The following is a 27,996-nucleotide window of genomic DNA, read 5'->3' as shown; positions in this document are numbered from 1 at the left end:
TTTATTTCTGTATGGAATCATTTTATCATTATTCTTGGAAGAGAGTCATCAGGGTTCCTAGCAGCTATTGTCTGAGATCGCATGATGTACTATTGTTAGATGTGCCAAGAGCAAGGACTGTCTTGGTAAGACTGCTTTTATGTGCGCAGCTCCAGTTGCTTGGAACAATCTACAGCAAGAATTGAAACTGAGGAATCTCATTCCTCTGCATGTTTTTAAAGCTAGGCTAAATGAAATGCTCGTTGATACTATGGGCACTTATAAATGTCTATATCTATGTAAATGTATCCTGTAAATATAATGTATGATGTCCTTTATTGTTTTATGTTTCATTTGGAATCTATATGCTGCAGGTCTCCCTTGAAAAAGAGATCTATGATCTAAAGGGACCAATCTGATTAAATAAAGGTTTGAAATGAAATTTGTCATGTCAGTCACCAAGATGACAGGTAAAACACTTTTAAAAAAATGAAATACTTAATTTAAAAGGCTAACCTATCTTTGTAGCTGCACCATACCCACTAAAAAAAACGTCATAAAGGCATAAATAAAGAAACAACTTATTGTCCATACCATAAAAAGGGGTGCATGCACTTTGTTTGAAAAAGTGGTGGGATCAATTTTTTCCAGATTTGACATCAGCATAGCAGAAGACAAAATATGTCCCTCCCCCAGGTGATGAACCTCCAGCACCTCATGCAGGAAAAACCAATGCATAGACCTCTGGACCACATATGTGTTTTTAAAACAATGATCTGCAACTAAAGGTTCTGCTGTGATGTGATTTGAAGGAATTTGTACCTTTATGCACATAACGAGCTCACAGGTATGGAGGAAAGAACATGTAAAAAAAAAATGAAAACAGGAATAAAAAAATACAAGAATAAATAAATGTGGAAGTAAATACAGGAATAAATAAATACATGTCGAAATAAAAATGGACATAAATAAAAACATATAAGTTATATATATTTAATGTATTTCTACATTTATTTTCACTTACATGTATTTATTTCCGTATGCCAATGAGGTAGGCGGTCCTAACCTCAGAGCAGGGGTGTCAAACTCAATTTCATCACGGGCCACATCAGCATTATGGCTGCTCTCAAAGGGCTGGTTGTAACTGTAAGACTATATAAAAATACATATCTAAATATACATATAAAATAATGTATTATATTACATTATTGCCTCTGCATTGGATTATTATCAGATAGGGTAATAACTTCATAATTAACTACATCTGAAAGCAGAAGTCTAGGGCAAATAATTGCAAGTCTCTTCAGTGAGAAGGTCACAAAATGATTTTAAAAGAAAAGCCAAATTCTGGAAAAAAAGAAGTGACATTTAAAAAAAGAAGTGACATTTTGAAAAACAGAAGTGACATTTAAAAAAAAAGAAGTGCATTTTGAAACAAAAGGCAAATTCTGAGAAAAAAGGCAAATTCTAAGAAAAAAGGCATATTTTGAAGAAAAAAAGTAAAATTCTGTGAAAAAAGTCAAATTTGAAATGCATTGTGGGACATGTAGTTTATTGGCAACTTGCTTCTGTAAATCATAATTTAACCATATAATTAACAAATAACATTCTTTGCAAGCTCTTGTGGGGCCACATACAAATGAAGTCACGGGCCGGATTTGGCCCCCAGGCCTTGAGTTTGACACCCCTGGTGTCATGTCATGTCATGTGCATGTTCAAAGAAAAAAAAAAAAATTCACACATCTCCTAACACTTCCTCTGATGGTTGTACAAATCTAATAACGTCTGTTTAAGGTATGGCTTTTGAATCAACGATTTTTTTTTTTATTACTTTATTTGTTTTGTTTTAGTAAAACATTTTTTATCATATTAAATCTTTATAAGTGAGTTGTTATCATTGTATTATCTATTATATTATTATTTTATTTATTCCATTTTCGTTTGTTTAAATTGTATTATTAATTAATTAATTATAATTAAAACATGTTCACATCCCCCGAAGGTGTCTCCCTGCTGTTATTATTTTTTGAATTATTATTTTATTGTTTTTGTGGGTATGAATCTCCAGCCTGGTAGGACATGTTGGGCTGTAAATCGAAAACATTTAAAAAAAAATGCAAGACAGCCTATAACAGAGTATAACAACCAAATTTATCTTTGCATCTGTGTCTTCTCTATATACATCCATGCTTTGCATAGTTGAGTTTGTAATAGTCACTTTGAGTAGAGGAGTACACTCTGGTACAAACTGTAATGTTCATAAGTGAGGGGCGCTGAATGAATAAAGTGTTGGGTTATTCAGAGCAGCTCAAATGTTTTTGCATGATTTTGCAGTTACTCTTAATCATTACGTTTTAAGATGTTTCCCCTGCACCTCCAGTGCTTAATTCACCAAAACACTAGAAATAAATTACATTTTCCTTGATTGAATGAACTGTAGAGTGACTTGTTACTGGGTTTATTTTTTAGCACAGTGAAAATACAATGTCCTAAACGGCATGAAAATATAATTTTCTGCCATTGAGTATATGAGAATATATATATTTCTCTTAAAGGAGCCCAGCACTGTATTTAAAGACAAGTTTACTTTTTAAAGATAAAGTTAGAAGTACCTAAAGAGATGAATTTGTGTGGGATGATAATCACTTCACAGTCACACTGTGATTGTTTTACAAAGACTGCTGTACCCATAGTGCCACCTTGTGGTTACAAAATGGTATTAAAAGATAGAGGGGCAAGTTGGCAATGGAGAGCCTATCTGGACGCTTTCTCTTTGCCAAAAACAAGACAGAGAAAAATTGTTAATAGGAATGTTTTTGTTACATGTGCTAACAAAAAGTGTAATTATTATTTTCTTGTGAGTACTTTTTTGTGTAGCTAAATATAGTGTTTCATCAAACACATTACAGGATACTCAAATTGTTGACACGTTGGACTGTTATGTTGCCTGTTTGAGGCCATATTTGTAACATACCAATGATTTATTTATGTTTCATTCAGACCATGTGTTTGGTTAGTTTTTATGACCAGTTAATTGTTTCCTGCTTAAAAGGAAAAACATTGAGATTGCAGTTTGTGGAAAAGGGAGGAGCAAAAGTCAGTAGCCAATATCATGAACGATGTTAACCTTACCTTTCACTCCCTGTTTGCCTTTCAGAGAAATCAGTCATGGGGCTGCTGCTGCCGATTCTTCTTGCCTTTCTTGCTGCTCTGCTGGGAGGGCTGTACCTTCTCGGGGTTTTTCGACAACGGAGACCAGGAGAACCCCCTTTGGATAAGGGGCTCATACCTTGGCTGGGTCATGTCTTAGAGTTTCGCAGGAACACATTGAAGTTCCTGGAGAGGATGAAGCAAAAGCATGGCGATGTGTTCACAGTACAGCTGGGAGGGTGTTATATTACATTCCTTCAGGACCCTCTTTCATTTGGGTCGCTTGTTAAGGAGAGCAGAGAAAAACTGGACTTCAGTAAGTTTGCTGTTCAATTGGTGTACAGAGTGTTTGGTTACAAAGCGGTAGAGAACGGACACCAAATTCTACAATTGGCTAGCAACAAGCACCTCAAGGGGGATGGTCTGGAAGTAATGACACAAGCCATGATGAGTAATTTGCAGAACCTAATGTTGCACAACATAGGCACATCTGCAGACGAAGGAACCTGGATAGATGAGGGATTGTTTAATTACAGCTATAATATTGTCTTCAGGGCCGGCTACTTATCTCTATTTGGTAATGAGCCACACAACACAGAAGGAAATGAGAGGAAAGCCAAAGAGAAAGACCGAGTTGATTCACAAGCCTTATTTTACGAGTTTCGTAAATATGACCAACTCTTTCCCAACCTGGCCTACGGGATCCTGCTGCCAAGGCAAAGGATGGAAGTCGAGAGGCTAATGGGATTTTTCTTGGACAGTGTATCAGTGCAGAAGATAAAGTCAAGGGACAATGTGAGTCGTTGGTTGTGGGACATCCAGCAGGCCACAGAGGAGATTGGTTCAGAGGAGACAATGAGAAGCAGATACATGTTTGTGCTTCTTTGGGCCTCTCAGGGCAACACAGGGCCTTCTGCATTCTGGCTGCTCCTTTTCCTCATGAAACACCCAGAAGCCATGGCAGCAGTGAAGGAAGAAGTAGATACACTTCTGAAGGAATTTGGGCAAGTTGTCCAACGTGGTGGGCCTTTAGTAAACCTGACCCGTGAAATGCTGATGAAAACACCAGTCCTGGACAGTGCTGTAGAAGAGACCCTCCGACTCACTGCTGCACCTGTCCTCACCAGAGCAGTGCTTCAGGATATGACCCTCAAGATGGCTGATGGGCGTGAATACTTCCTACGAAAGGGGGACAGAATGGCAGCCTTTCCTTACAGTGCCGTTCACATTGACCCAGAGATCCACCCTGACCCACATGCATTCCAATATGACCGCTTTCTCAATCCAGACGGGACCAAGAAAACTGATTTCTACAAAGCAGGAAAGAAGGTGAAGTACTACAACATGCCCTGGGGTGCGGGGGTCTCCATGTGTCCTGGGCGTTTCTTTGCTACCAATGAGCTGAAACAGTTTGTTTTCCTCATGTTGGTTTATTTTGAGTTTGAGCTGAAGAAACCCGATGAGATGATACCTGGAATCGACTTCAAGCGATGGGGCTTTGGATCAATGCAACCCGACAGAGATGTTCAGTTTCGATACAGACTCAGATATTAAACGAAGCAATGGTTAACATCTTTCTGATTAAATGTTACCTGATTTTAGACATCAGTGTAAGTACTTTGAAAATTACTTAGGAAAATTGTGATTCTAGTATTAAGGGCTATTTGTGTTTTCATACTGTACCAATTTTGAATTGTATTAGATGTCTGTACAGGGGTGAGTAAAAAAAAGAAGAAAGTGCCGGTGTTATCTAGCTGCTGTTGTATATGTAGGTCATGAACTTGATTGGAACGTCATTCTGTTTGTTGCAATAGAAGGTCAAGGTTGGGTTTTATTCTGGAAAGTTCCGACCTCAAATGACGCATGTAATTCACCCAAATAACAAAAGGTCACATTGATGATCAATGTGACTGGCGTAGAAATATATTGATACACAAAAACACATGTATTTACAAAATCTGAATTTTGACCAGTTTGAACTATTTTTAGAGTTCATATGTGTCACCTGGAAATGTAATGATATGCCTATTTCTTTTATGCAATTTAGGTTTCATATCTTACATTTATCTTCCTAATTGAAAACTGAAGGAGTTTACCAATATTCTTAATACAATTATACTATGTTTCCAAGTTGGTGGTGGAGAATGTGGATTATTGTGTTGATTGTTGAACCACAGAAATAATACAATGTTCCAAACTGCATAGAATATAATTGTAAGCCATTCAGTAATAAGAATGGGAATAGATATATTTATGTAATTGCTGTGCTGCAATCCAATATATTATATCTTGCTGTTGTAATACAAAACAATGATTAAAATACTTGTTCCACTACGATTTGGGAAAAAGTGACAACATAACTTTTACAATGAACAAATAATAACATTGTATTTACTATAATAATAATAATAATAATAAACTTCAAAATGAACACTAAATGTTTTACAAAGATCGTTTATTTGATGAACCCACAGGGTAACACTTTATTTTGATAGTCCATAGTTAACACTCTATAAGTCATCAGTTGACATTTAGTAGCATGTCAACAGTGCATCAGTTGACATTCAACAGCACCGTTCAAACCGACAAGTAACTAAGCATTAGTTGATGATCAACAGATAAGCAACTAAATCTAAATCTAAATCTTGCTTAAAATCTCTAAAGTTGCTTATCTGTTGATCATAAACTAATGCTTAATGTAATATTCAACTAAACTCTAAAGTTGCTTATCTGTTGATCATCAAGTAATGCTTAATGTAATAGTCAACTAAACTTTAGTTGCTTATCTGTTGATCATCAACTAATGCTTAATGTAATATTCAACTAAACTTTAGTTGCTTATTTGTTGATCATCAACTAATGCTTAATGTAATAGTCAACTGAACTTTAGTTGCTTATCTGTTGATCATCAACTAATGCTTAGTTACTTGTCGGTTTGAACGGTGCTGTTGAATGTCAACTGATGCACTGTTGACATGCTACTAAATGTCAACTGATGACTTATAGAGTGTTAACTATGGACTATCAAAATAAAGTGTTACCAAATAAAGTGTTACCTAATTAAAATATCATCACTAATAGAGTATTTTATTTATAATTGTTATTTTGTATCGTTCTTGTTTACGACAAAGAGAAAGGGTCCAGATAGCCTCTCCATTGCCCAATCCTCCCTTTTATTTACATGACCCTACCACAGTGTTCTAAATGAGCTCCTCTTTCAAGGCAACATTAAATCAATGCATGCAAGCCAAGCCAAAGGACCAAATCTCTGGGTAGTTAGCAAATAGGTACAATGCCTATGTTAGAAATCTTTATCCTTCTTTATCCTTATGGAACTCAGGTGTGCTAGTGAAGATATGAAAGGAGGAAGGAGAAGTTTGGGGTCTGAAGTTGAGAGCCCTTGCTGCTAGTAGTAGTAGTAGTAGTGGTAGTACAGTAGTAGTAGTTGTTGTATTAGGAGGAGGAGTAGTAGGAGTAGTAGTATTAGGTTTCCTTTTTTATTTATAGGATATGAGAAAACATGGCATGTATAACCGGAATAATTAAATGTTTGGAGGAAGACGAATTGCTTTGGCCACATTTTGAATTTCACATTTACATTCACTTACATATTGCTTTTGAACCATAAGAAGAGGTTTGCAGTTTTGTTTTTCTACGGGACGAGAGCATTACATGCGAAAGTTGTTTTCACAACTAAATTACATTTAAAAAGGGCCCAAAACTGACATTCTGGAGAAAGATGAATATCACCCTGCATTCCAACTTTGTTAAACAGCTGCTTTGATGTGGAAGGCCCACACAGAAACAAACATGCACACATCTGGTACTAATGCTTTCCACATGTCTCTTTATCATTTCAAGGAACTGATCACACAAGGGCTCAGGAACAGAGAACTTTTGGATAAGCCTGCCGGAAATACCATCTTTTGTAAAACTATAATAATTGCCAAACTTATAATATTACCTGACAGCATTAGTTAAGGTTGGTTGATGCTAACATTAGCTTAGCAATATGTTGGCTTAAGAGTTGATATTTGTGTTTGTCAGCTGAATGAGCCAGTTTTGCATACTTTATGATATATTTGTTTTATTTTCAGTCAAAGTAGATGAAAGAATCAAAATTGCAGTGAGGTCAAAGATACATATATCAACTGGCAACCAAACATAGGCCTATAGCTATTTTTTTAGCATCAGCCAACGTTATGTAGCATTAGCCAGCCATCATATTACTTACATAATAAACTGTTATCTGGTCATGTCTCCTCTGACAAAATAGTTAACTTAATTGTAACATCAACACTGCAAGCCAAGGCATAGATTCCTTGTAACAACTTTAGCTCTTAAGTGAGCTACTTGTGAGCTAACTAGCTATCCTTCAACATTTTGGACACATGCAGCACCACTTTGTTTGGATTCTTTAGGGATTTTCACAGATGTATCTGGGCTGATTTGATTGTTTCAATGAAAATCCAATAATTTCGACCACTTTGATCAGACTACATTACATAAGGATACTGTCCGTCAGAACCTACCACAATGCTTAAAACATTTCAACACATTAATTATCATTAGGCCTACTAGTTAGACACTTTTATCCAAAGCGACTTACATACTCAACACTGTGGCCAATCCCCACAGGAGCAATTTGAGGTGAAGTGTCTTTCCCAGGAAGACAACGATATGCTGACTGCAGTGGGGTTTGAACCTGTGCTCCCTTGATTCGAACACCAATGCTCTATCCACTGTGCCACACGCCTCCATCATCACTTTGGTTGTATTTCATTCTTTACCTACAGGCAGATTTCTCATCTAACTTGTCTTACACACCATTCCTAGTTTACTGACATGATGATCAGCAGCTATATAGGTTTCATGCTGATAAGATATATTGGTATGCCTTGCTTATCTTTATTATATGTTTAAAGGTTGAGGTTTAAATTCAGTATCTCAGCACTTCTAAAGAGTTCCAAACGTGATTTCAAATCTTTCTATCTGAAATCCAGTATCCTAAAGTTGGTTATTTATGAGCAAAAGCTCCAACCTTGAACTTTTTAGTTAACTTTTTAAAACAACATGAACAATGTTTTAACTTTACATACCTAATCAGGCTGGATTTCACCAGAGCAGATACTTCATTCTGTTGGTAATGTTTAACTTTAAAATAAACAATGCCTTGAGTTTGCAGAGATTACATTAATCAGTACACTGCCAGGTTTCTATTTGGACTTTTATTTAGCTGCATCTGATGTTTGTCATTTCATCATACTGAAAAGGACAGTTATAATGGGCATCTCCTAAAGTTTTGTAAATGTGTCATCAATTTGAAAAACGTTTTCCTCCCAAGCCATTTTGTAAGGCATTGATCTTTGACAATAATTACCCCACACCATGTCTGTCCAGCCAAACCTTTTGTTAAACTGGGGAATGGAAAGTCCACTGGATTAAAAAATAACAGTGCTGCCGCTGGTCACCCACTGTTCAGATCTTTATGTAACCAGTGCAGCATGAAAGCAAGATTAAACAAAATAAGCTATTGCCTTGCACACAATCGTAAAGAGGACAAGGAGTCAAATATGATGAAAGAAATTATATGACATCATTCCTGATCAACATGTTTTTTGGCATGCCATAGCACATGTGGAAAAATACTTACAATAACAATATTTCTATCGCCTGACAAAAAAAACAGCCCTCTGAGGAAAACGATTGCGCAATGCTTCAGAGCCTTGAAAAATAACATTTAAAAACCCATCTTCAGCACATGCATCGTGTTGATGTTAACTAACCGCCCACCCCCCAGCCAACCCCTCCTGGAAACAATGAACATCGCTGGTGATAATCTTGGTAGTTATTTTGCATGCACACCCACACAAAAATGTATATAGGAAAGCAAGGTTTCGGGGGTCCATAGCTACCTCTCTGCTAATATCTAGGAATATGAATGGGGTAGGTGTCACCCTTGAGTTAAATAAATAAACAGTCAGTGGTTATGGAAATGGAGGCGGGTGGGCCGGATAACAATAGGGCCTTTGGCAGGAAGCTGGCCTCCTGAGTGTTCTGCCTGTACTTGGTGGAGAGGGGTTTTGAAGAAAAATGACCCATTGTCTCTCATCCTGACTCTGAGCTCGAGCAGTGATACGATGCCTCTGGATGCCAGCCCAGGACGAGCCTACAGAAACTATAGAATCAGATCCTGCTTTATCTGCATGGAAAGGTATGTACTGCTCTATTGTTTTTCTTTTACTCTGTGCTGTGTATTGCTTCTCTTGTATGTTGTCTTTGGCTATATAGGCCTAGACAAAGGATTTCACTTTACATTACATAGTATTTTAGTTCAATGAAGAAATATGCAACTTCAGATTGTAGAAAAAAGGAGGTTTTGCTTGTTACACTTGCCAAAACATGATCTAAGCATTTGAATTCACAATTTTAATAGAGGGAGGTAAAAGAGACTCGAAGTGGGGATTAACACCATACCGAGGGGTTTATTTTGAATGCCATTGCATTCAAATTATACAGTATCACACAGTGTTAATGTCTCACGTGGTGTTGGTGTTTTGTATTTTATCCTTTGACTTCTACCTGACTCTGGTCTGTTATTTAATTACAAAAGTAGACATTGACAAATGATATGAGCAAATAAATCTCATATTGATACATGGTTATTGAAAACCATTAAACACTAACATAATTTATTTATTTTTGTCCGATAAATTGTAATGGTACCGCTTATACCTAAAAAGCAAACTAAACAAAAACATATTGTGAAAGATCTTAACCAACAGAAAGACAAATAATCTATTTCTATGATACAGAGTTGAGAGCCACAAACAGGAAACCATTCACAAAAGCCTAAAACAATGGGCCACTGTACAACCCTTCCTGTTCCTATATAAAGTGTTTGACACTCTTCTACTATCTTAGTGGTATTTATTGAATGCCTGTAAATGCTACGATACCCCCTCAGAAAGTGAGTGATTCAGAGGTGTTTTTAGTAGTTATGACAACCTGACGTGGATTTGCTTCCACCTATTGTCAACTTAGTAATTTCTCCGAATGACAAGGTTGTTATCCTCATGCCTGGGTCAAAAAACAGTCTTCACATATGTTTGGTTATCAGGGAGTCAGGATGAGCCAAACATGTTGAAATGTTTTCCAGGAGTCTGTTATCAATTAAATACATGAATGCCATCTGGTGGATATAAATGCCCACTAACTAAAGTAGAGAACATTTGTAAAATCTACGTACAAAATCAAGATTTCAAAGCAAACATAAAATCCAGAATTTATATTTATTCAAGGTGTTATTTTTCTTTTTAGTAAACGCAAAACCATCCTTGCACAAATCATAAACATTGACCTTGAAAGTTAATATTTTGCAGAATTTTAAATATATAGCCCGTGCCTTTTGCTCTGCAGATTGTCTTGTCTTATCATCGGCTTAATAACTGTATCCCATAATGGTATATTGCTGTTATCAGCGTAATCCTGCAGTGTTGCCACAGGAATACACTGAGTTGGAGAAGGTTAACGGCACTAAGACGTCTTGAATGAAGGAGTTGCAGTAGACTTATCTCTGGCAGTCCAAATGACCCTAACCAGGTCTGCTGCTCCTTTGGGCTTGCCCCAGATCAGCCCATGACATAGCCAGTTTAGACAAGATAATGTCAAAGATTGAGGCCCTCCAGCACTGCAAGCACAGCTTTGTTTTTGGGTAGTTGTGTGTTGGAATTGTTCTGCCCTGATGGAAAACTTGATCTGCAAGTGAGTGTAAAAATGATGACGGAGAATAAAACAAGCAATAAATAGAGTATCTACATCTTGTAAACTTATTACCACATCTTGATTATCGTACTGTATGTTTAGTAGTGTTCAATTGTAAACTATTGTGACTCATCATAAATACATATCATAACTATCTTCTAGCTATCTAAATCAGATATTCGCTTTCCACTGAACTATATTTTCATATAACTTTGCCAGTAATATAACCAAACATGGTCCCAATGTAGCCAACAATTAATCATGTCTTTTAGTTGCACACTTTTCGACTGTTTAAAACATTTCTGTAAAAAATAAAGCTCTCACTCTGACCATTAGAAAAAAGTTAGCCTTGTAATCTTTCCTACGTATGTTATAAACATTAATGAGACACTCATTTTGAGCACTTGATGTTAAGTTTACAGGTCAAGCTAATAAATGTTAAGCAACGTCACTGATGTGTAAAACAGGTTTTCTTTACTACCAGAATAGATAGATTGTTGTAGGGCAGTAAACTGGAAACTCTCTCTAAGACAGATAATAGACATTTAATTGTATTAAGACTATTAAAATATTGCTATATGTCCTAATTTTCTCCTGTTACATAAATTCAGGGTATGGGATGAAGATAATATGTAAAATATTTGTAGGAAAAGACAGCTAACCCCCTTACACACACTCCCTCGCTTTACTGTAGTGGCGAGGCTAATTTTCAATACAAGTTGCTGTGTTCATGTGGGAGACGCATTGCCCTGGCTGAGAGAAGTTGTTGGCATCCACCTCAAGGCTTTTCATCTCAGTCGCTTCAGTGGAGTACAGCCTTAGTCAAACTGGCACGGGACGCACTAACCCTGGGGGTAGGTTAGGCTTGGCTGAGAAACTGGGAGAAAAATGAACAAATGAGATGGGACTGCCACCACTGTCAGGCTGCCCATGGGATAGCCCCCTGCAGCCTGGTAAGAGCAGTTTAATGATAGTAGTAGGAGAGATGGGAGAGAGAAGGAGTCCAAGCACCAAGTTGCATTTTTTTGCTCTGGTGTCTTGTGTCACTCTTTTCTCTGAGGGGGGGGGACATGGAAGTCACATGGTGGAGCTTGATCTGTTACATAAACACAGACCTCCACAGCCCCCAGTCTGCTCGCATCAACTTTGTTCAGTAAATACATGTGGATAAAACTCTTGTGATGACATTGGTGGCGGCCAAGGAGAGATGTCGAGATGTTCACTCCTCCATGTTGCATCACTTCAACACTCGGCTACGCTGCAAACCCTCACAGCTCGCAGTGACCTCCTAAAGGTGAAACAGTCTGGGAATAAAAAAACAAACATGTTGTGTGTTAAAATATGTCTGTGATAAAAGTAAGTTTTAAAAATGGCATTGATTCTTAAAGATTGTAGCAAGTGGACTACAATATTTTGCCGATTAGTTTTCTTCAATTTTGTCTTAAAAGTACGTTTTTCTTTAACTGTCAGCTGTCATGTTAGATTATTTTAAAGTTGTGTGTGTCTTCCAGATGCTACCACAACTGACACAACATCTGCTCTATATTACATTTAACGCTAAATATAACCATAACCCTAATGAATATTAAACATTCATATTTGGCTCACATGATGCCAGTCCTTGTGACAAGAGCAATGTCAAACAATGTCTTACAGGGTAATACTGTTATATTTTCCTTGCTTTGGGCAATCCAATCAATATTTATCAGCATGACCTAGAGTTTCCCAAAGCTAGAACAGCCTGAATTGTCAGAGGACACAGTGACAACACATTTAAAACTAGACAGTCATTGGTTTGACTGCATTGTTTGTGCACTTTTGCCTTTGCTTAAAGTAACTGTGAGCATTTCAAGCGTTTAAATGCAGTTTCAAAGACCAAATAATAGTTGGAAGATCAATCTTTTGCTTGATTATTCCCTTTTTGGCAAAGTTACTTATTGTATTTGCCAATAATAAAAATGGTAAACGATGTTCTAACACAAAAATGTAAATACTAGGATAAATTGCAGTACCTTGGTAGTTTTACATGTGTAAATATAATCTGTATCAATTAGAGTAGAGGATAGTGGCACCTCACTGAGTGTACATGTTAAACCCCCACAAGTTCTACCAAATGTTGGAGAAACAACTTTAAGTCCAATGTTCACTCAACAACCATCTCCACTGGACCATCTGTGCTGTTTTGATGACGGAAAGATTTTGGATGGAAAGAAATGCACTGCAACTTGAAAACACGTGCTTATCTGTCCCTTAGGGATAGCACATGTCCAAACCCCAAATGCTCTAGTCATTCCAGCAGCATTCCCTGTCTTCTTTTCTTCAGTGCTGCACCAGGGGTGCTCGCCATGCCACATCTCCTCAGTCAGACGGAAAGGGGAGCCTTGAAGGCCGGCCTCAGGAGGAAGGGTCCGGGAGGCTCAGATGGCTGGCTCTCAGAGCTTTCTTTCGACCACAAATTACTCAAACACTAACAGGATCTAAATGCATCTAAAGACTTCTGACGTGCTTGTTTCTCACTGCAGATTTCTTTGCTATCTACCTAAAGACAGTCTAATATCCAAAACATATATTAAAGCACAGCCATTTTTCATCATCATTTAAGAAATAGAGTTGAAAGTTTGATCTGCCTGATGGTGGCCTTCAGGTATTGTTGAACGTTATTCTTGGCTTTATAGCTGTACACAGGTCATAATTTAGGGTTATTGAGGGCCTTGTGAAAGTAACATTATAATAATATGGTCGCTGTGACAATGACCAGACACATTTAATTAACACAAGCCAGACACACACACGTTTATCTGTCCTCTATTAAGAGTAGCTGACTTTAGATCCCTTCCCAAATGTGACGGATAAGTCTGGCACACACAATAAAGAGATGGAGAAATTCCTTTCCGTTTTTAATCTTGAATGAATCACCTCCTCATCTGCACTTTGTCGTGTTATTTTTCAAATGTAAAGAAGTATGTGCGTGTGTGTGTCTGAGTGAGAGAGAAAAGGGAGACAGAGAGAGATAGAGAGAGAGATACCTTGAAGGTATAAACATGAAGTCGGAAAAGACGTGTAGCAGGAGTGCTAAGAGTGACCTGTCCACTGCTCTGTTATCTGGCCATCTGCCTGGACGGAAGATCTAAATATTATGACACTTGATATGACTGAGTGTACCTGCTGGTTACATTCTAACGGATCTGCACTGAGGCAAGGTGGCTTATGTCTCAGTGACACTTCTGTCCCCAAACTCTGTGTCTTTTTCTCCCCAAAGTTGTTCTTCCATAACTGACACACACTTTAAACTGTTATGTAATTGACAAATAATATAGACTGTGGTCATCTACATTTACAGTGGGTGATATGCGTTCTATTGTGTGTTCACGATTAAGACGAGAGAAAGCTCTAGAGAGACAGACGGAAGCTTTAAATTACCTTTTGCATTTTTACAAATGTGTGAGAAGTGTGCCATGACTATTTACATCACCCTTCACCTCACAAGTAGATACTGCTGTTGCTGTATAAGCAAAGCCTGTAGACATTAACCTACAAGAAGCTAAGACATAGATAGATGAAGAGAGAAAGGGAGAGACAGAGAGAGACAGAGTAGAGAAACCATAGAGAGAGAGAGATAGAGACCCTCATCATCTGTATTAAAAATGTTGCACATGAGCATTGGGGGGTAGGTTGACTGTGTTGCGGTTAACACGCTCCCTCAGCTGGGTGTTCATTTCAATCTGCAGTACGATATCCTCAAGTCTGAACCCTTGGATAAGGGTCACTTGCCAGAGGAGGATTTTTTTCTGCCTCTCTGTTTTTTATACTTCCTTCTTGGGCAGAAGGCTGGTGTAATAGAAACCAGACACAAGCCAGAATGTGAGGCATTCACAGCGGCGAGACCTCACTTCTTCACAGAGTGGGAAAACGGAATAATTAGAAAGTCTAGTCTGAAAGGTTCACCCTTTTTGTTTTGTTTTTGACATTCTGGAAGTTATCAATAACGGAAAAGGTCAGGACATGAGGATGGAAGCGGTATCCCAGGGATCAGACTGTGCAGGGGACATCTAGAGAGGGCAAAGGAGACCTTGAGGATGGGAAATGCATTTGCAACTTTTCCAGGTGGGTTGTTTCAGTTATTGACTGTCTCCTTATGAAACGGTATTATAGTTTTTGTTTAGTCATATCATGGAAAATGCACATTTTGTGACAGTAAAATTGTGGACTGTGTGGAAGACCCTGTGTCTAAAATGTATTCTGCTGAAAGATAATTTATTGACACTGCAACAGTCCTTTATTTATATTCTGCGATAAGGACAAAGCTATTTACAGTTACAAACAACGCAATCATTTGCCTTTTAATAAGCCTGCATCTTCATTGATTATGAAACACCCGTTCTTACAATTAAGACTTAAGTCTAATTTATTCAACCTTATTACATAATGTTTTTTATAAGTGTTTCCCTATTGGTGAATTTAAATATCATAAGTCAAGGTGTTCATTAAATATGTGTATTTTCTGTAAATACAACTACCACTGTAGCTTGCATTAGTGAAACATATCCATCCTAAAACTATATTTTTCCCTATAAAGGATATAAATAAAACATTTCTACAGCTTTCTACAGTCTCAACCGAGACGCGTTAAACAAAAAATCGTAACCCAAACATGATGCTGCTTTTTCTTCACTAAAATCTTATCCTTTTTTAATAAACTCACAAGTCCCACTAAGATTACAGATCCCTTCTCAGGAAAGACTTTGTTAAAAACTGAAAATGTAAGACAGACTGTGAAAATTGACACTTTGCAAAACACATTAACAGCAGGCAGATATCTCAAGATTCCCAATGATAGGGTATGATGTTGATGCTATGACACACAACAGATCAGTTGGAACTTAAAACTCCTCAGTGTAGCTCTTGTCATGCCATCCTGGGGCAGACATGAGTCGCACACCATAGGTGCCATCTGCCTCCATGCGGCTGTACCCTTCCCCAGCATCAGCAGTGCCTGATGTTGAGGGAAGGCCTCGTGGCAGAGCAACAAACCTCTCTTGTTTACTCAGATGGCAGGCGAGATGCCACATCCCAAGCCAGGGAAAACAGTGCCGCAGTCATGAGATCAAGTTGAACTCTGCAGCTCGCTCTGCCCCATGAATGAGCGGACAGAAGCGATATGTTGTCTGCTCAGCGTAGCCTTATTCACCTCACAGAGTCAGAGAGTTGACTCTGTGAGGTCTCATGTCATGTCATCGTGTTGAAACGTTGAATACAGTATGTTTCTGAGGGTGAGCTCTTCTACCAGAATGCGCTTTTCAGAGCTATGTCATTTCCATTATGTGTTTTTCAGCCTCTTTTAGTATTCTGTGTTCAAAACGGTCCAAGCTCCAAAGGGTTGTTGTTGCTGTTTGGTGTGTGCACGGCGGACAAAATGTTTTTCTCTTTCTTTTTTTACTCTTTCCCCTGCTATTCTTTTGCTCATTTAAAACCCATTTCATATTTTTTTCTTTAATTGTTTATTTATCTATTTAAGATGATGATTTTATAAAAATACTGCATGTGTTAGATAGGGTGACTGAATGACATCACCCTGCTTCCCGACATGAATCAACACAAGCTATTGTCTTGTGTTTGGCTGTGCAAACAATTGAAAATAAATGTCTCTTCTACATCAAGTCTTATTGTGCAATTTAATACAGTTAATGTTTGACAAAAAGCAGAAACGTATCTCAAATGTGAATATTTTCAGGTTTTATTAGTAATGTGTGATAGTAAACTTTAAGATTTTGAGTTTTGGAGTTGTGGGAGAAAAAAAGACATTTAAAGTATGAAAGTAGCAGTTGCATTTTGGATTTAGGACATTTTATAGACAAGATAAGAATGTACAGATACATACTGTAGATAATGAAAATAATGGTTCATTTCAGCGCTAGTTCGAAATTGCTTTAGTTAGACAGAAACAGCAGACGCAATTGATATACAGAATACAAATGTGAGAAGAATATAATAATACTACAAGGTGACAATCTCTGTCATTCCTATTTCAAAATGACAATTCCTTAAAACATTGAATCCATCTTTAACTCATAACCTACTGAATGTAAATTCTTCAATCTACACGGATCCTAATTAATTCTTCATTCTCACTTTACAGATTCTAGTTGAAAAGCTTGTGAGAGCAACATGAGCTGGAGCTTTCTCACTCGTCTCCTGGAAGAGATCCACCACCACTCCACCTTTGTGGGGAAAGTGTGGCTGACTGTGCTCATCATATTCCGCATTGTGCTCACAGCGGTCGGAGGAGAGTCCATCTACTCGGATGAGCAGACAAAGTTTACCTGCAACACCAAGCAGCCAGGTTGTGACAATGTCTGCTATGATGCCTTTGCCCCTCTCTCGCATGTCCGCTTCTGGGTCTTCCAGATCATCATGATCTCCACTCCTTCTATCATGTACGTGGGTTACGCTATCCACAAGATAGCCCGGATTTCAGAAGCGGATCGCAAGAAGCTTCACAGGCTCAGAAAAAAGCGTACTCCTCACTCCAGATGGAGAGAAAGCCACCATCTGGACGATGTCTTAGAGGGGGATGAAGACGACGATGCTGAGCCCATGATCTTTGAGGATTCACTGGAGGTGCAGGAGGCCAAGACTGAACCAGCGCAGCCACAAAAACATGATGGCCGCCGAAGAATTATGCAAGAAGGCCTGATGAGAATCTACGTTCTTCAGCTCATGTCGCGAGCTATTTTTGAAATTGCTTTTCTTGCAGGACAGTATCTCCTTTATGGTTTTCGAGTTAGTCCTTCATATGTATGCAACAGGGTCCCCTGTCCACACAGAGTGGACTGTTTTATCTCCAGGCCCACAGAGAAAACTATCTTCCTTCTCATCATGTATGTGGTAAGCTGTCTTTGTCTAGTGCTAAATGTGTGTGAGATGCTTCACTTAGGAATCGGCACTTTTCGGGACACCCTTCGCATTAAGAGGAACCGGGACCGACGGATGTCCTATGGCTACCCGTTTTCTCGAAACATCCCAGCCTCCCCTCCGGGGTATAACCTTGTGATGAAGACAGACAAACCTACCAGGATCCCCAACAGCCTCGTCACCCACGAGCAGAACATGGCCAATGTGGCCCAGGAGCAGCAGTGCACCAGCCCAGATGAGAACATTCCTTCTGATTTAGCAAGCCTACACCGGCACCTACGTGTTGCCCAGGAGCAGCTTGACATGGCCTTTCAAACATATCAAACTAAAACCATCCAGCAGACCTCCAGGACCAGTAGTCCTATATCTGGGGGCACTATGGCAGAGCAAAATCGAGTCAATACAGTCCAGGAGAAACAAGGAGCAAGGCCAAAGTTAGCCACAGAGAAGGCTGCAACTATTGTTAAAAATGGAAAGACCTCTGTCTGGATATAGCCACACGTTTAATTTAATAAATTAACAGTTAAAACTTTTCGGACTCAAGGACTTCACTGTGACACCGCTGCAGGATGTGTGTGTGTGTGTGTGTGTGTGTGTGTGTGTGTGTGTGTGTGTGTGTGTGTGTGTGTGTGTGTGTGTGTGTGTGTGTGTGTGTGTGTGTCTTTGTGCGAGAGAGATGCGACTTAGACGATCCCTACGGGAGAACAGAGTATAATACACACATTTTAAATTCAGAAGTACATATAGAAACTATAAAATCCATTATCACAAAACTTCCTTTTTACTGTAGCCTGTCATTTTGTGCTTGCCATAGCTTTTGGAGATAACATGTGCGTACTCAGCTAAATGTATTTAATTCCAGCTAACATTTAAAAGTATAAACTGACTGCTTGGGGCTATTTATCTGGTCTACCCTTGACTGCCGCTGAACTGGATTCTTCAAGAGAACTCTAACTTTGTAAGTGTGTGATTGTACCCTCTAACTTAATTGAAAAATGCAGTGAAAAGCACTGTACAAATGTACAATGACTCATTTCCGAAGAATGATGATTACTTTGGAAAGATGCATGTTTAATATTTAGAGAAATATTTTTGGATGTAGTATGGATGAGCATTGCTGGAAGCAGATAATGTGAAATGTTTTGATAAAGATAATGAAACCGGGCTCTGTCACTGTATGCTCTTTTGGTAGACATCTGTTAAGTTGTGATGATTTTCAGTCAATTGCGTGCAAAGCCTTTATATATTCTGTATTTTTCAAAGCCTTGCCGTTTAAATGGGGAAAAGGTAAGTTAATAGAAAATCTAATTATTTGTTAAACGAAATATTGATTTTCTGCAATTTGAAGCAGATGCATGCTTTGAAACTGGGAAATCCCACCCTTAGCTAGGAAATTAGCTCTACATTTTATCTAATGTTTTGGCATGCTTGGTCTTTAAAATGACCATTTCAGTTTTTCTGTCACAGATGATATTTGTTTCTAAAATTGGTTTATGAGTAATATTTAATCCTGCCTTCACTGTAGTCACACTTCAAAGTGCCTCAAACTTTTAAAGACTGTTCTGGTATTTTATTCATGAAGAAATAAACGTATGTGAAACCTCTGATGTGCCTTTTTGCTTCATCACAGCAATTGAGTGTTTGTAAGTTTGTTAAAGCTCAGAAACAGATCCAATCAAAATCTAAACAAAAATCTTTGTCAAATTGTAAATGAATTATTTATGTATTATATCTTATGTGATTATGTCATGCTCCAGATAAGACATGTTTAAGTTATCTGTTGCTGACCAAAGAAAAGTTGTCTTAAGTATCTATTCCAAGAAGAGTTTGGAAATATGTGTAGCAGTAAACTATACTTACCGGTAAAATAAAGTAAAGCATTGGTGCAGGAGGGCGATAAAATGTTTAAAACCTACACAATGTAGTAATGTGGGAAAATTCTATAAAAATGGAAAAGCACCTATTTTCCAGAATCAAAAAATCAAATCAAGGCTTAGGTTGTACTGTAAATGTGAAAAAATCGGCTGTAGAAAAAAGAAAAACATTCTTGGACCCATACATTTTTTGGATAAGTAGCACCAGATGTGGTACTCAGAAACATGACAAAGAAACCTAACCTACATTAGAGAGGTTCATTGCATATAACTCATTTTTAAATGAGTTAGATTTTAAATCTCAGATCTGCTCAACCCAACCTGTTACACAGGTCTCAGTGGGTCACGCGCCTCAACCCTGCATTACAATAGGCAGGAACACTCTGCTGATTGCGCGAAGTGCAAACAGCGTGAGTTAGTAAACCCTCAGCTAAAAATCATTCAAATAGTGCATTTAAAATCTGAATAACTCAGTGTGCATCTTGACCCGGTGAGGACACTACCTACTGACTCAGCAATGACTGTAAGTTATATTCTTGTTTAAATAGACTTCTCTGTTTCATTTATTCTACTCTGTATAATTGTTCTGTAGTTATTGTAGCTAAAACTGCGATTTCTGAGAGATTTTAAATCTCAGATCTGCTCAACTCAACCTGTTACACAGGTCTCACGCGCCTCAACCCTGCATTACAATAGGAAGGAACACTCTGCTGTCGCCCATCAGCTGAAGAGAGTTAACAATGTGGGCTTCGTAAATAATTGGACAGCCTTCTGGGGGAAAACCGGGTCTGATTAAGAGAGACGGCATTCATCCTACTTTGGAAGGTGCAAATCTCATTTCGGCAAACATTTCAGGGCTTTGTGGACTTAATCCATGACAAACTGGAGTTGAGACCAGGAGGCAGAGTCGCAGTCTTACACGCTTCTCTGCGCTCTCTCCTAGGCAGTCATCCATAGGAATCCCGAACCCAATTAAATACCCAATATTAACGGTGTGTGTGTCTGCCCAAGGACAATTTAAGGTAAAACCTAATAGAGGTGTCATACATAATAACCTACTAAAAGTCAATGTAACAACTACTACAGTGCAACAAAACAGGAAGATTAAATGTGGTCTCTTAAACATAAGATCTCTAGCATCTAAAGCAATATTGGTAAATGATTTAATATCAGATTATAATATTGATATATGCTGTCTCACTGAAACTTGGTTGAGACATGAAGAATATGTCAGCATAAATGAGGCCACTCCCCCAGCCATATCAATACTCATATTGCCCGAGGCACGGGCCGAGGAGGTGGAGTTGCAGCCATCTTTGACTCAAGTTTACTTATCAATACTAAACAAAAATTTAATTATACCTCCTTTGAAAGCCTCATTTTCAGTCTTACGCATCCGACCTGGAAAACTTTGCAGCCAATCTTATTTGTTACAGTGTACCGTGCACCAGGTCCTTATTCAGAATTCTTATCAGAATTCTCTGAGTTTTTATCAGCTTTGGTACTTAAAACAGTTAAAGTAATTATCGTAGGTGACTTTAATATTCATGTTGACGATGATAAAAATAGCCTTACTGTTGCATTTAACTCTATATTAGATTCTGTTGGTTTCTGTCAGAGTGTAAATAAACCAACCCACTGCTATAATCAAACTCTCGACCTTGTTCTGACTTATGGTATTGAAATTGAGCAACAATTAGTCGAACCGCATAATCCTGCCTTATCCGACCATTTCTTAGTAACTTTTGAAGTACTGTTACTAGACTACAAAGCATTAGCCAAAAGCTCCTGCAGCAGAAACCTATCTGTTAGTNTTAGGTGAAAATGTGAATGAAGCTACTTTACATTTTTATGCGGACGATACCGTGATGTACTGAGCAGGTCCCTCCATTAAGGAGGCTGGTGTTAAATTAGTAATTTAACACCAGCCTCCTTAATGGAGGGACCTGCTCAGTACATCACGGTATCGTCCGCATAAAAATGTAAAGTAGCTTCATTCACATTTTCACCTAAACTGTTGATGTAGATGGAGAATAAAAGTGGACCTAAAACAGAACCTTGACGAACACCATTAGCAATGTTCAACCACTCAGAAGACAGCCCATCAAAGTGAACACATTGGGACCTTTCAGAGAGGTAGTTCACAAACCACCCCACTGCATGGCTGGATATGCCTATACTGAGTAGCCTCTGCTTTAAGATGCGATTATCGACGGTATCAAACGCTTTGGAAAGGTCAATAAATAGAGCTGCACAACTCTGCTTATTATCTAAAATACTCGTAATGTCATTCACCACCTTCATTGTCGCAGTGATGGTGCTATGTTGCTTTCTGAAGCCTGACTGATTTTTAGACAGGATATTATTTTTACATAAAAACTCCTTTACTCGTTCACTCACTAGGCGTTCGATCACCTTCGCCAGAACTGACAATTTAGAGATTGGTCTATAGTTATTTAAAATAGTTGCCTCCCCTCCTTTTAGTAAATGGACTGTACTTATATAGCACTTTATCCAGTCTTTAAGACCCCTCAAAGCACTTTACATACTACATGTCATTCACCCATTCATACAGAGCAGTGTACCTTACTCTAGGACCTAACATTCACACACATTCACACACTGTTGGCCATGCCATCGGGAGCAACTCAGGGTTAAGTAGCTTGCCCAAGGATACATTGACATGTTGACTGCATGGGCTGGGATTGAACCCACAACCTTCTGGTTGAAAGACGACCGCACTCCCTCACAGCCACAGTCGCCCTAAAGGCAAGACATAAGCTGACTTCCATACTTTTGGAATTGCATTTGTGTTGAGGGCGAGGTTAAAAAGATTAGTGAGATGAAGAGCAATAAAATCTGCAGCTACTGTATCTTTAAAAAGAAAGGTTCTACGTTGTCCGGGCCAGCCGGTTTCTTAGGATCTAACTTGGTTAAGGCTTCATGAACAACATTAACAGTAAAAGATACATTCAGGCTTGTTCCTATTGACTGATGCAGCTTGCTTTAGACAGTTCTTTGAATTTGAGTTCTATTTCCTTGTCTGGGTACAAGGCAAAGTGAAAAGCTAGCGTAAACATATTAATTGGTAATTTTCATTATTACTTCCCCAGACCAGCTAAGACATATGTGTTGGATCAGTTAGAAGTAGGCTACACTGAGATATGGCACTACATTTCACTAAACAACAGGGTGCTCAGAAGGTTGTCTGGAAGATATTGGTTGTTTGCAGCACTCCTACTTTATCTGTCTACTTTAATCTACAGTACACATCAAGGCTTTGTTCATGATCAGTGGGACCCGATAGTCCATAATTGTATAAAGGAAATACTCCAGGCTCATTAGGGCTTCAAAGCTGTTCTGAATGTCCTTTTCAAGAAAGGACACACAGCAGACGCTCTGCAGAAACGTTTCAAGTTTCTTCCGGGAAGATACTAAATATTTATTCTGCATCTCTATAAAAAAGGAAATACCGTTTTTTCAATAAATAGTTCCTAGTATATAACTTGGCCGGCAACATTTGATAATTTCAAGAAAAAAATCTGAGGATTCTCGATTTGTAGCCTATCAGTTAAAGGTCCCCTATACTGTTTTTCATTACTTTATTATAGGTCTCAGATATATACCTAACATGTCTCTGAAGTGTTTGGCCTCGAAATACCAAACAGATCGTTCATTGTAGCACCCTTAAACCCCTCAGTTTCAGCCCTGTATCAAAAGTGCTGATTCTGTCTTTTACTTGGATGAAAATAAGGAGCCACTCCCCTCTGCGAGATATTTGGTTAAAAAACACAATGGTGCTCTAGGACAGTGCTTCTCAAAGTGTGGTCCGCGGACCACTGGTGGTCCGTGAGCGCCCCCTAGTGGTCCGTGAGTATATTTGTAACATTTCACATTTTGTATTAATTAATTAATTAAAGTTTTCCGCACTCTCGCGGGAATATCTCCGCAATGGAGCGAGCTTAAGTTTCACTTTTGATTTCATGACATAGCCCAGATAAACACCTTCATCAGTGCCACTTGTTTGTACTATTTTCAGGCGATTTGTAAAAAACGATGTGTTTTTTGGATATTTGTGGAGTTAGGTGGTCCGCGAGTGTTTTTTTATTGGTTAAGTGGTCCTTGGTAGGCTATGAAGAAGTTTGAGAAACACTGCTCTAGGAGGAAATTCAGGTGACAAGGTTGTGTGACCTTGGTTGGTTATTGGCTAATGGTTACATAAGCCAACAAATCGCTATGACATTACTGTATAAAGTGGCCAAAATCTGATCAGCTCATTTTTCAGTCAGGTTTTTATATAAATGGATCAGTACAAAAAGTGAGCAAATATTTTGTTATGTATAAAAGACAGGAACATTTTTTTTTTACATAATAGGTGACCTTTAAAGTAATTGTGAAGTGTCTCATAAAACAAAAAATGTCGAACATAAATATTCTTATTATTAGTAGCCTAATGTCATCTCTATCTAAATCGCATCCAGGAACCAGCACGTTTCAGAAACGTGCACGGTACAGCCATTAATACTAGAACGATTTGAACATTCTGTTACATCATCCCAAAGATCCACACTAAAACAAGAGTATTCAACCCCATCTACCTCCACCTTCGTTTAAACAACAGTAAGGCAGGGACGAACGTAAGAAGGGATTTTATAGAGGCGCAAACAAACGTGATAGGCCAGAGAGTGTGTGGGTGTGATATTTAACATTGAAAAAGTGTTAACGTATAATATTTCCAGCTAGAAGTACAGCTGCGATACAAACTACACCCCGATCGGACAGGAAGTAGTACCCAACATTTGTTTCACTATCTTTGATTTTCTGAGTGTGTTGTACAAGTGATGCTGCATTCGGTACACATCAGATTCACTACCACCATCAGTCTCTGTAGCCTGAGCATAATCAGATGCGTATGATAATACTAATAGCGAACATATGCTATGCAGCCAGAGGGGATATATTATTGTATTAAGTTTAACTTTGACTTAAATAATGCCTGGACCTACACACATTTTATACGGAACTTAATTTAAGGGATTTTCTCTGTTTTACCATTTTGTCTTGTGATATGAACGTTACACACGCGTGTCATCGCTGACGTCAGACCTACGCAGTACGGTAGTTACATCACGTTGCCGGCTCGCCTCTTCCTCCACACTACGTGCGATCTGAAGCTCTGAAGACTGCCAAACATTTTTAGGGACAATTTGTTTTCAGGCGAAACATTTGACGACACATCCCGTTAACAGGTAAGACATTGTTTTGCCAACTGTGGCGTAGGCTAATGGATGTTTTCTCTGTTGTTAAAACAGTAACGTAAGTCCTCCATTGTGTAAGTCCTCTATCTGGATTGATTTAGTGTATTCCTCCGGTGTTTATTTTATGTTGACATTGCTCCACATTTAAAACAGTATTACTTAGCATAACATAATCGTTTATACATAGCCTATCTTACAATATGCAGGGAATAATAATACTAATAGCAAGAAAGGTCGTTTATTGACTCTCTGCCCTTCATGTTTAACCTTTAGTAGTTCATGTTAAATGGACATTAGATCTATATGAACATTGAGTCAAAAACAAGCGTGGGTTACTAATATGTAGGCTACATCATGAAGCTTACCCCAGACTCTAATAAAGTTTTACAGCGCAGTTTATATGAATCTAACAATGGATGGATTGGATCCTGTACTGAATTAGCTGGAATGCTAAAACCTCTAAGTCAAATTTGTATATAATTTTCCTTTTTTCTTCTGCTACTTAGTCAAGATGTCTGATTATGAAGAGAATGAATCCAAGTTCATGCGAAAGGCAAAGGAGAATCCATTTGTCCCAGTGGGTAAGTACATACTGTGCCCTAATGAGTATCACGAACAAAGTAAAATGAATCGAACTTGTTTGAAAGTATTCTTTTAAATGAACTTTCTGGTGTTTTTGATTACTGTTATTATGAATTACACGGGTGTCCTTAATGGCACTTAAGACAGTATAGAAAGAGATGACACACTGAGAGTCCATTTCCCGTATCTGTGCATATTTATAAAGTGCCCCGCCTCTTTAGGAAACTAGTGGCAGGTCTGATGGTGTGTCGCACTCATACAGCCCACGGCCCAACCTATCGTCCCCTATCAGAAACATTGTTGTACCAGAAACGATGCGCAATGTGTTTTGCAAGTAATATGGTCTGTATTTACATTAGCAAGCATCGCTAACACTCAGAGCTAACGCGGTACTAGAGAGAATATGTGTAATTTAAGCCGGATATAAAAGGTGCGTGGGCAGCAGCAGCTCGGGTTATATTTGAAGCTACCGACCCAGAATCAGCACTTTCGTAACAGGTTATAGGTATGAGGCATGCTACAATGGGTGATCTGTTTGATATTTTGAGCAAAGCACCTCAGAGACATGTTTTGTATAGATATGGCCCTATAATATATTGTTCAAATATAGCATAATAGGTGAGCTTTAATTCAGAACACATTTGTTTGGAAAATGCCATGTTGTACACTCTGAACACTATGCCCCTTTTTGTGTAGTGTGTTCAACAACACACCAGAGTTCTCAGTGTACAGTAGTATTGGAATGATGACCAATTATTTTGCCCCAGAGGTCATCAACGTCTTAATTGAATCAATTTTTCACAAGCAACATCCCTTCCACCCATGCTTACACATAAATGGCATTTTTAAGTGGCCAAATAATCAAAATAATACAAATTTGAAGACCAATTTGTGCCTTTAGGTTTTGTCATCAACACCATTTTGCAAGATCTGGAAACACAGAGCCTTTAAATTGGTGAAACGGTCCAGATGTTAAGCTAACATCCACTGCCATTTGAAAAAGCATTTTCTAAAAATGTTTGTTCGCTGTGCAATTTTCTAATTATAGCTATACATCAGACTGCGTCTACTTATGAGAGAATATATATATATGCCATGTTATAACATTCCGGATGCTTTAATGCGTTTATGTTTAGTTATAGACTATTTCTGATTTGAGCTGCGCGAAACATCGGGTTTCTTATTTGGTTCAAACATTCCATAGGCACAAGAAAAGTTAGCATCTTGGGCATCAGCCAAATGCTAAAAAAAGGGTTGCAAAAAATAGTCTTAAATCTAAGTGAAGGAAACACTGCTCAACTTAACTATGCTTCATTGATCATGCATTGATTGCTTGTAACATGAGTTTATTAACTAATTTACAAACGGGAAGCTAGCTAGTTTATGAGCCAGATCAGCCCAGGGATTCTGGAAAATAGCCAAAGTTATCCACTCAAAACGGTGCTTTCTACGTTAGCTACACACTGTTGGCGCTATAGGATCTGTGTAGATGCAAGACATAGGCAGCTTGCCCAACCGTTACATCATTTGGATTTTTCCAGCAAAAAGGGCTCGCTTCTTTTTTACAGAGAAAGTCTGGGAAAGTCTCAATTTGTAGGTTCATGCTATGATCCATTCACAGTTTCACAACACATGGAAATGATTCACATTATGTTATTTATTTCACATGGTACCTTTTGAGCCTCCCCCATTTTTAATACTGCACTTTAATTGTTGTTGCAAGGAATCTGGGTGTGACCCTAGATAACAAACTGTCCTTCACTGCAAACATTGCTGCAACAACCCGCTGCTGTAGATACACTCTTAACAACATCAGAAGGATACGTCCCCAGCTGACCCAGAAAGCGACGCAGGTTCTGGCCCAGGCTCTCGTCATCTCACGCCTAGACTACTGTAACTCCCTCCTGGCTGGTCTACCTGCATGTGCCGTCCGACCTCTGCAGCTCATCCAGAATGCAGCGGCTCGTCTGGACTTCAACCTTCCTAAATTCTCCCACACCACACCGCTCCTCCGCTCCCTTCACTGGCTTCCAGTAACTGCTAGAATCCACTTCAAGACACTGGTACTTGCGTACCATGCTGCGAATGTATCTGGCCCTTCCTACATCCAGGACATGGTTAAACCGTACACCCCAGCATGTGCACTCCGCTCTGCATCAGCCAAACAGCTCGCTGCACCCGCACTGCGAGGGGGACCCAAGTTCCCATCAGCAAAAACACGTGGGTTTGCTATCCTGGCTCCAAAATGGTGGAATGAGCTCCCCATTGAAATCAGGACAGCAGAAAGCTTACACATCTTCCGGCTCAGACTGAAAACTCATCTCTTTCGACTCCACTTCGAGCGATAGAACTATTAACAAAGCACTTATATACTAATAAAGGACTGGCTTATCTAAAGCCAGTTGAGTAGCACTTGAAATATTTTAGCTCTATGAAACCTGATGTACTTATATGATTCTGTTTTCTTCAAGTTTGTA

At 38.6% G+C, this 27,996-nt stretch overlaps 2 protein-coding genes and 1 long non-coding RNA gene across 5 annotated transcripts in view; all 3 read left to right on the top strand.

Moving 5' to 3' along the window:
* The first annotated feature begins 3,120 nt into the window (after positions 1 to 3,120).
* Positions 3,121 to 5,561, top strand: LOC104941058 (5-beta-cholestane-3-alpha,7-alpha-diol 12-alpha-hydroxylase). Its single transcript, XM_010766099.1, has one exon. The coding sequence runs from the start codon at positions 3,148 to 3,150 to the stop codon at positions 4,681 to 4,683; it is 1,536 nt and encodes a 511-aa protein (XP_010764401.1). The 5' UTR covers positions 3,121 to 3,147; the 3' UTR covers positions 4,684 to 5,561.
* Positions 5,562 to 9,170: 3,609 nt separating this feature from the next.
* gjc2 (gap junction protein gamma 2) lies at positions 9,171 to 19,409 on the top strand. 3 transcript variants are annotated; one of them, XM_010766098.1, is made up of 3 exons: positions 9,171 to 9,343; positions 14,870 to 14,997; positions 17,030 to 19,409. In XM_010766098.1, the coding sequence occupies exon 3, from the start codon at positions 17,059 to 17,061 to the stop codon at positions 18,298 to 18,300; it is 1,242 nt and encodes a 413-aa protein (XP_010764400.1). In that variant the 5' UTR covers positions 9,171 to 9,343; positions 14,870 to 14,997; positions 17,030 to 17,058; the 3' UTR covers positions 18,301 to 19,409. The 3 variants fall into 3 exon arrangements, with proteins under 3 accessions (XP_010764400.1, XP_010764399.1, XP_010764398.1); XM_010766097.1 differs by having other exon boundaries at positions 13,217 to 14,997; XM_010766096.1 differs by lacking the exon at positions 14,870 to 14,997 and having other exon boundaries at positions 9,172 to 9,343.
* A 5,206-nt stretch (positions 19,410 to 24,615) lies between these two features.
* Positions 24,616 to 27,996, top strand: part of LOC104941056 (uncharacterized) — a 5,086-nt gene continuing 1,705 nt past the window's right edge. The window contains exons 1-2 of the long non-coding RNA XR_797860.1: positions 24,616 to 24,928; positions 25,444 to 25,518. This is a non-coding gene — a long non-coding RNA (uncharacterized lncRNA). The remainder of the gene's footprint in view (positions 24,929 to 25,443; positions 25,519 to 27,996) is intronic.

Source organism: Notothenia coriiceps, unplaced genomic scaffold, assembly GCF_000735185.1.
Source record: "Notothenia coriiceps isolate Sejong01 unplaced genomic scaffold, NC01 NC01_scaffold00003087, whole genome shotgun sequence".
In the NCBI taxonomy this organism is placed as follows: domain Eukaryota; kingdom Metazoa; phylum Chordata; class Actinopteri; order Perciformes; family Nototheniidae; genus Notothenia; species Notothenia coriiceps.
The sequence above is the reverse complement of the archived record's forward strand: the minus strand, read 5'-3'. Positions and strand labels throughout refer to the sequence as shown.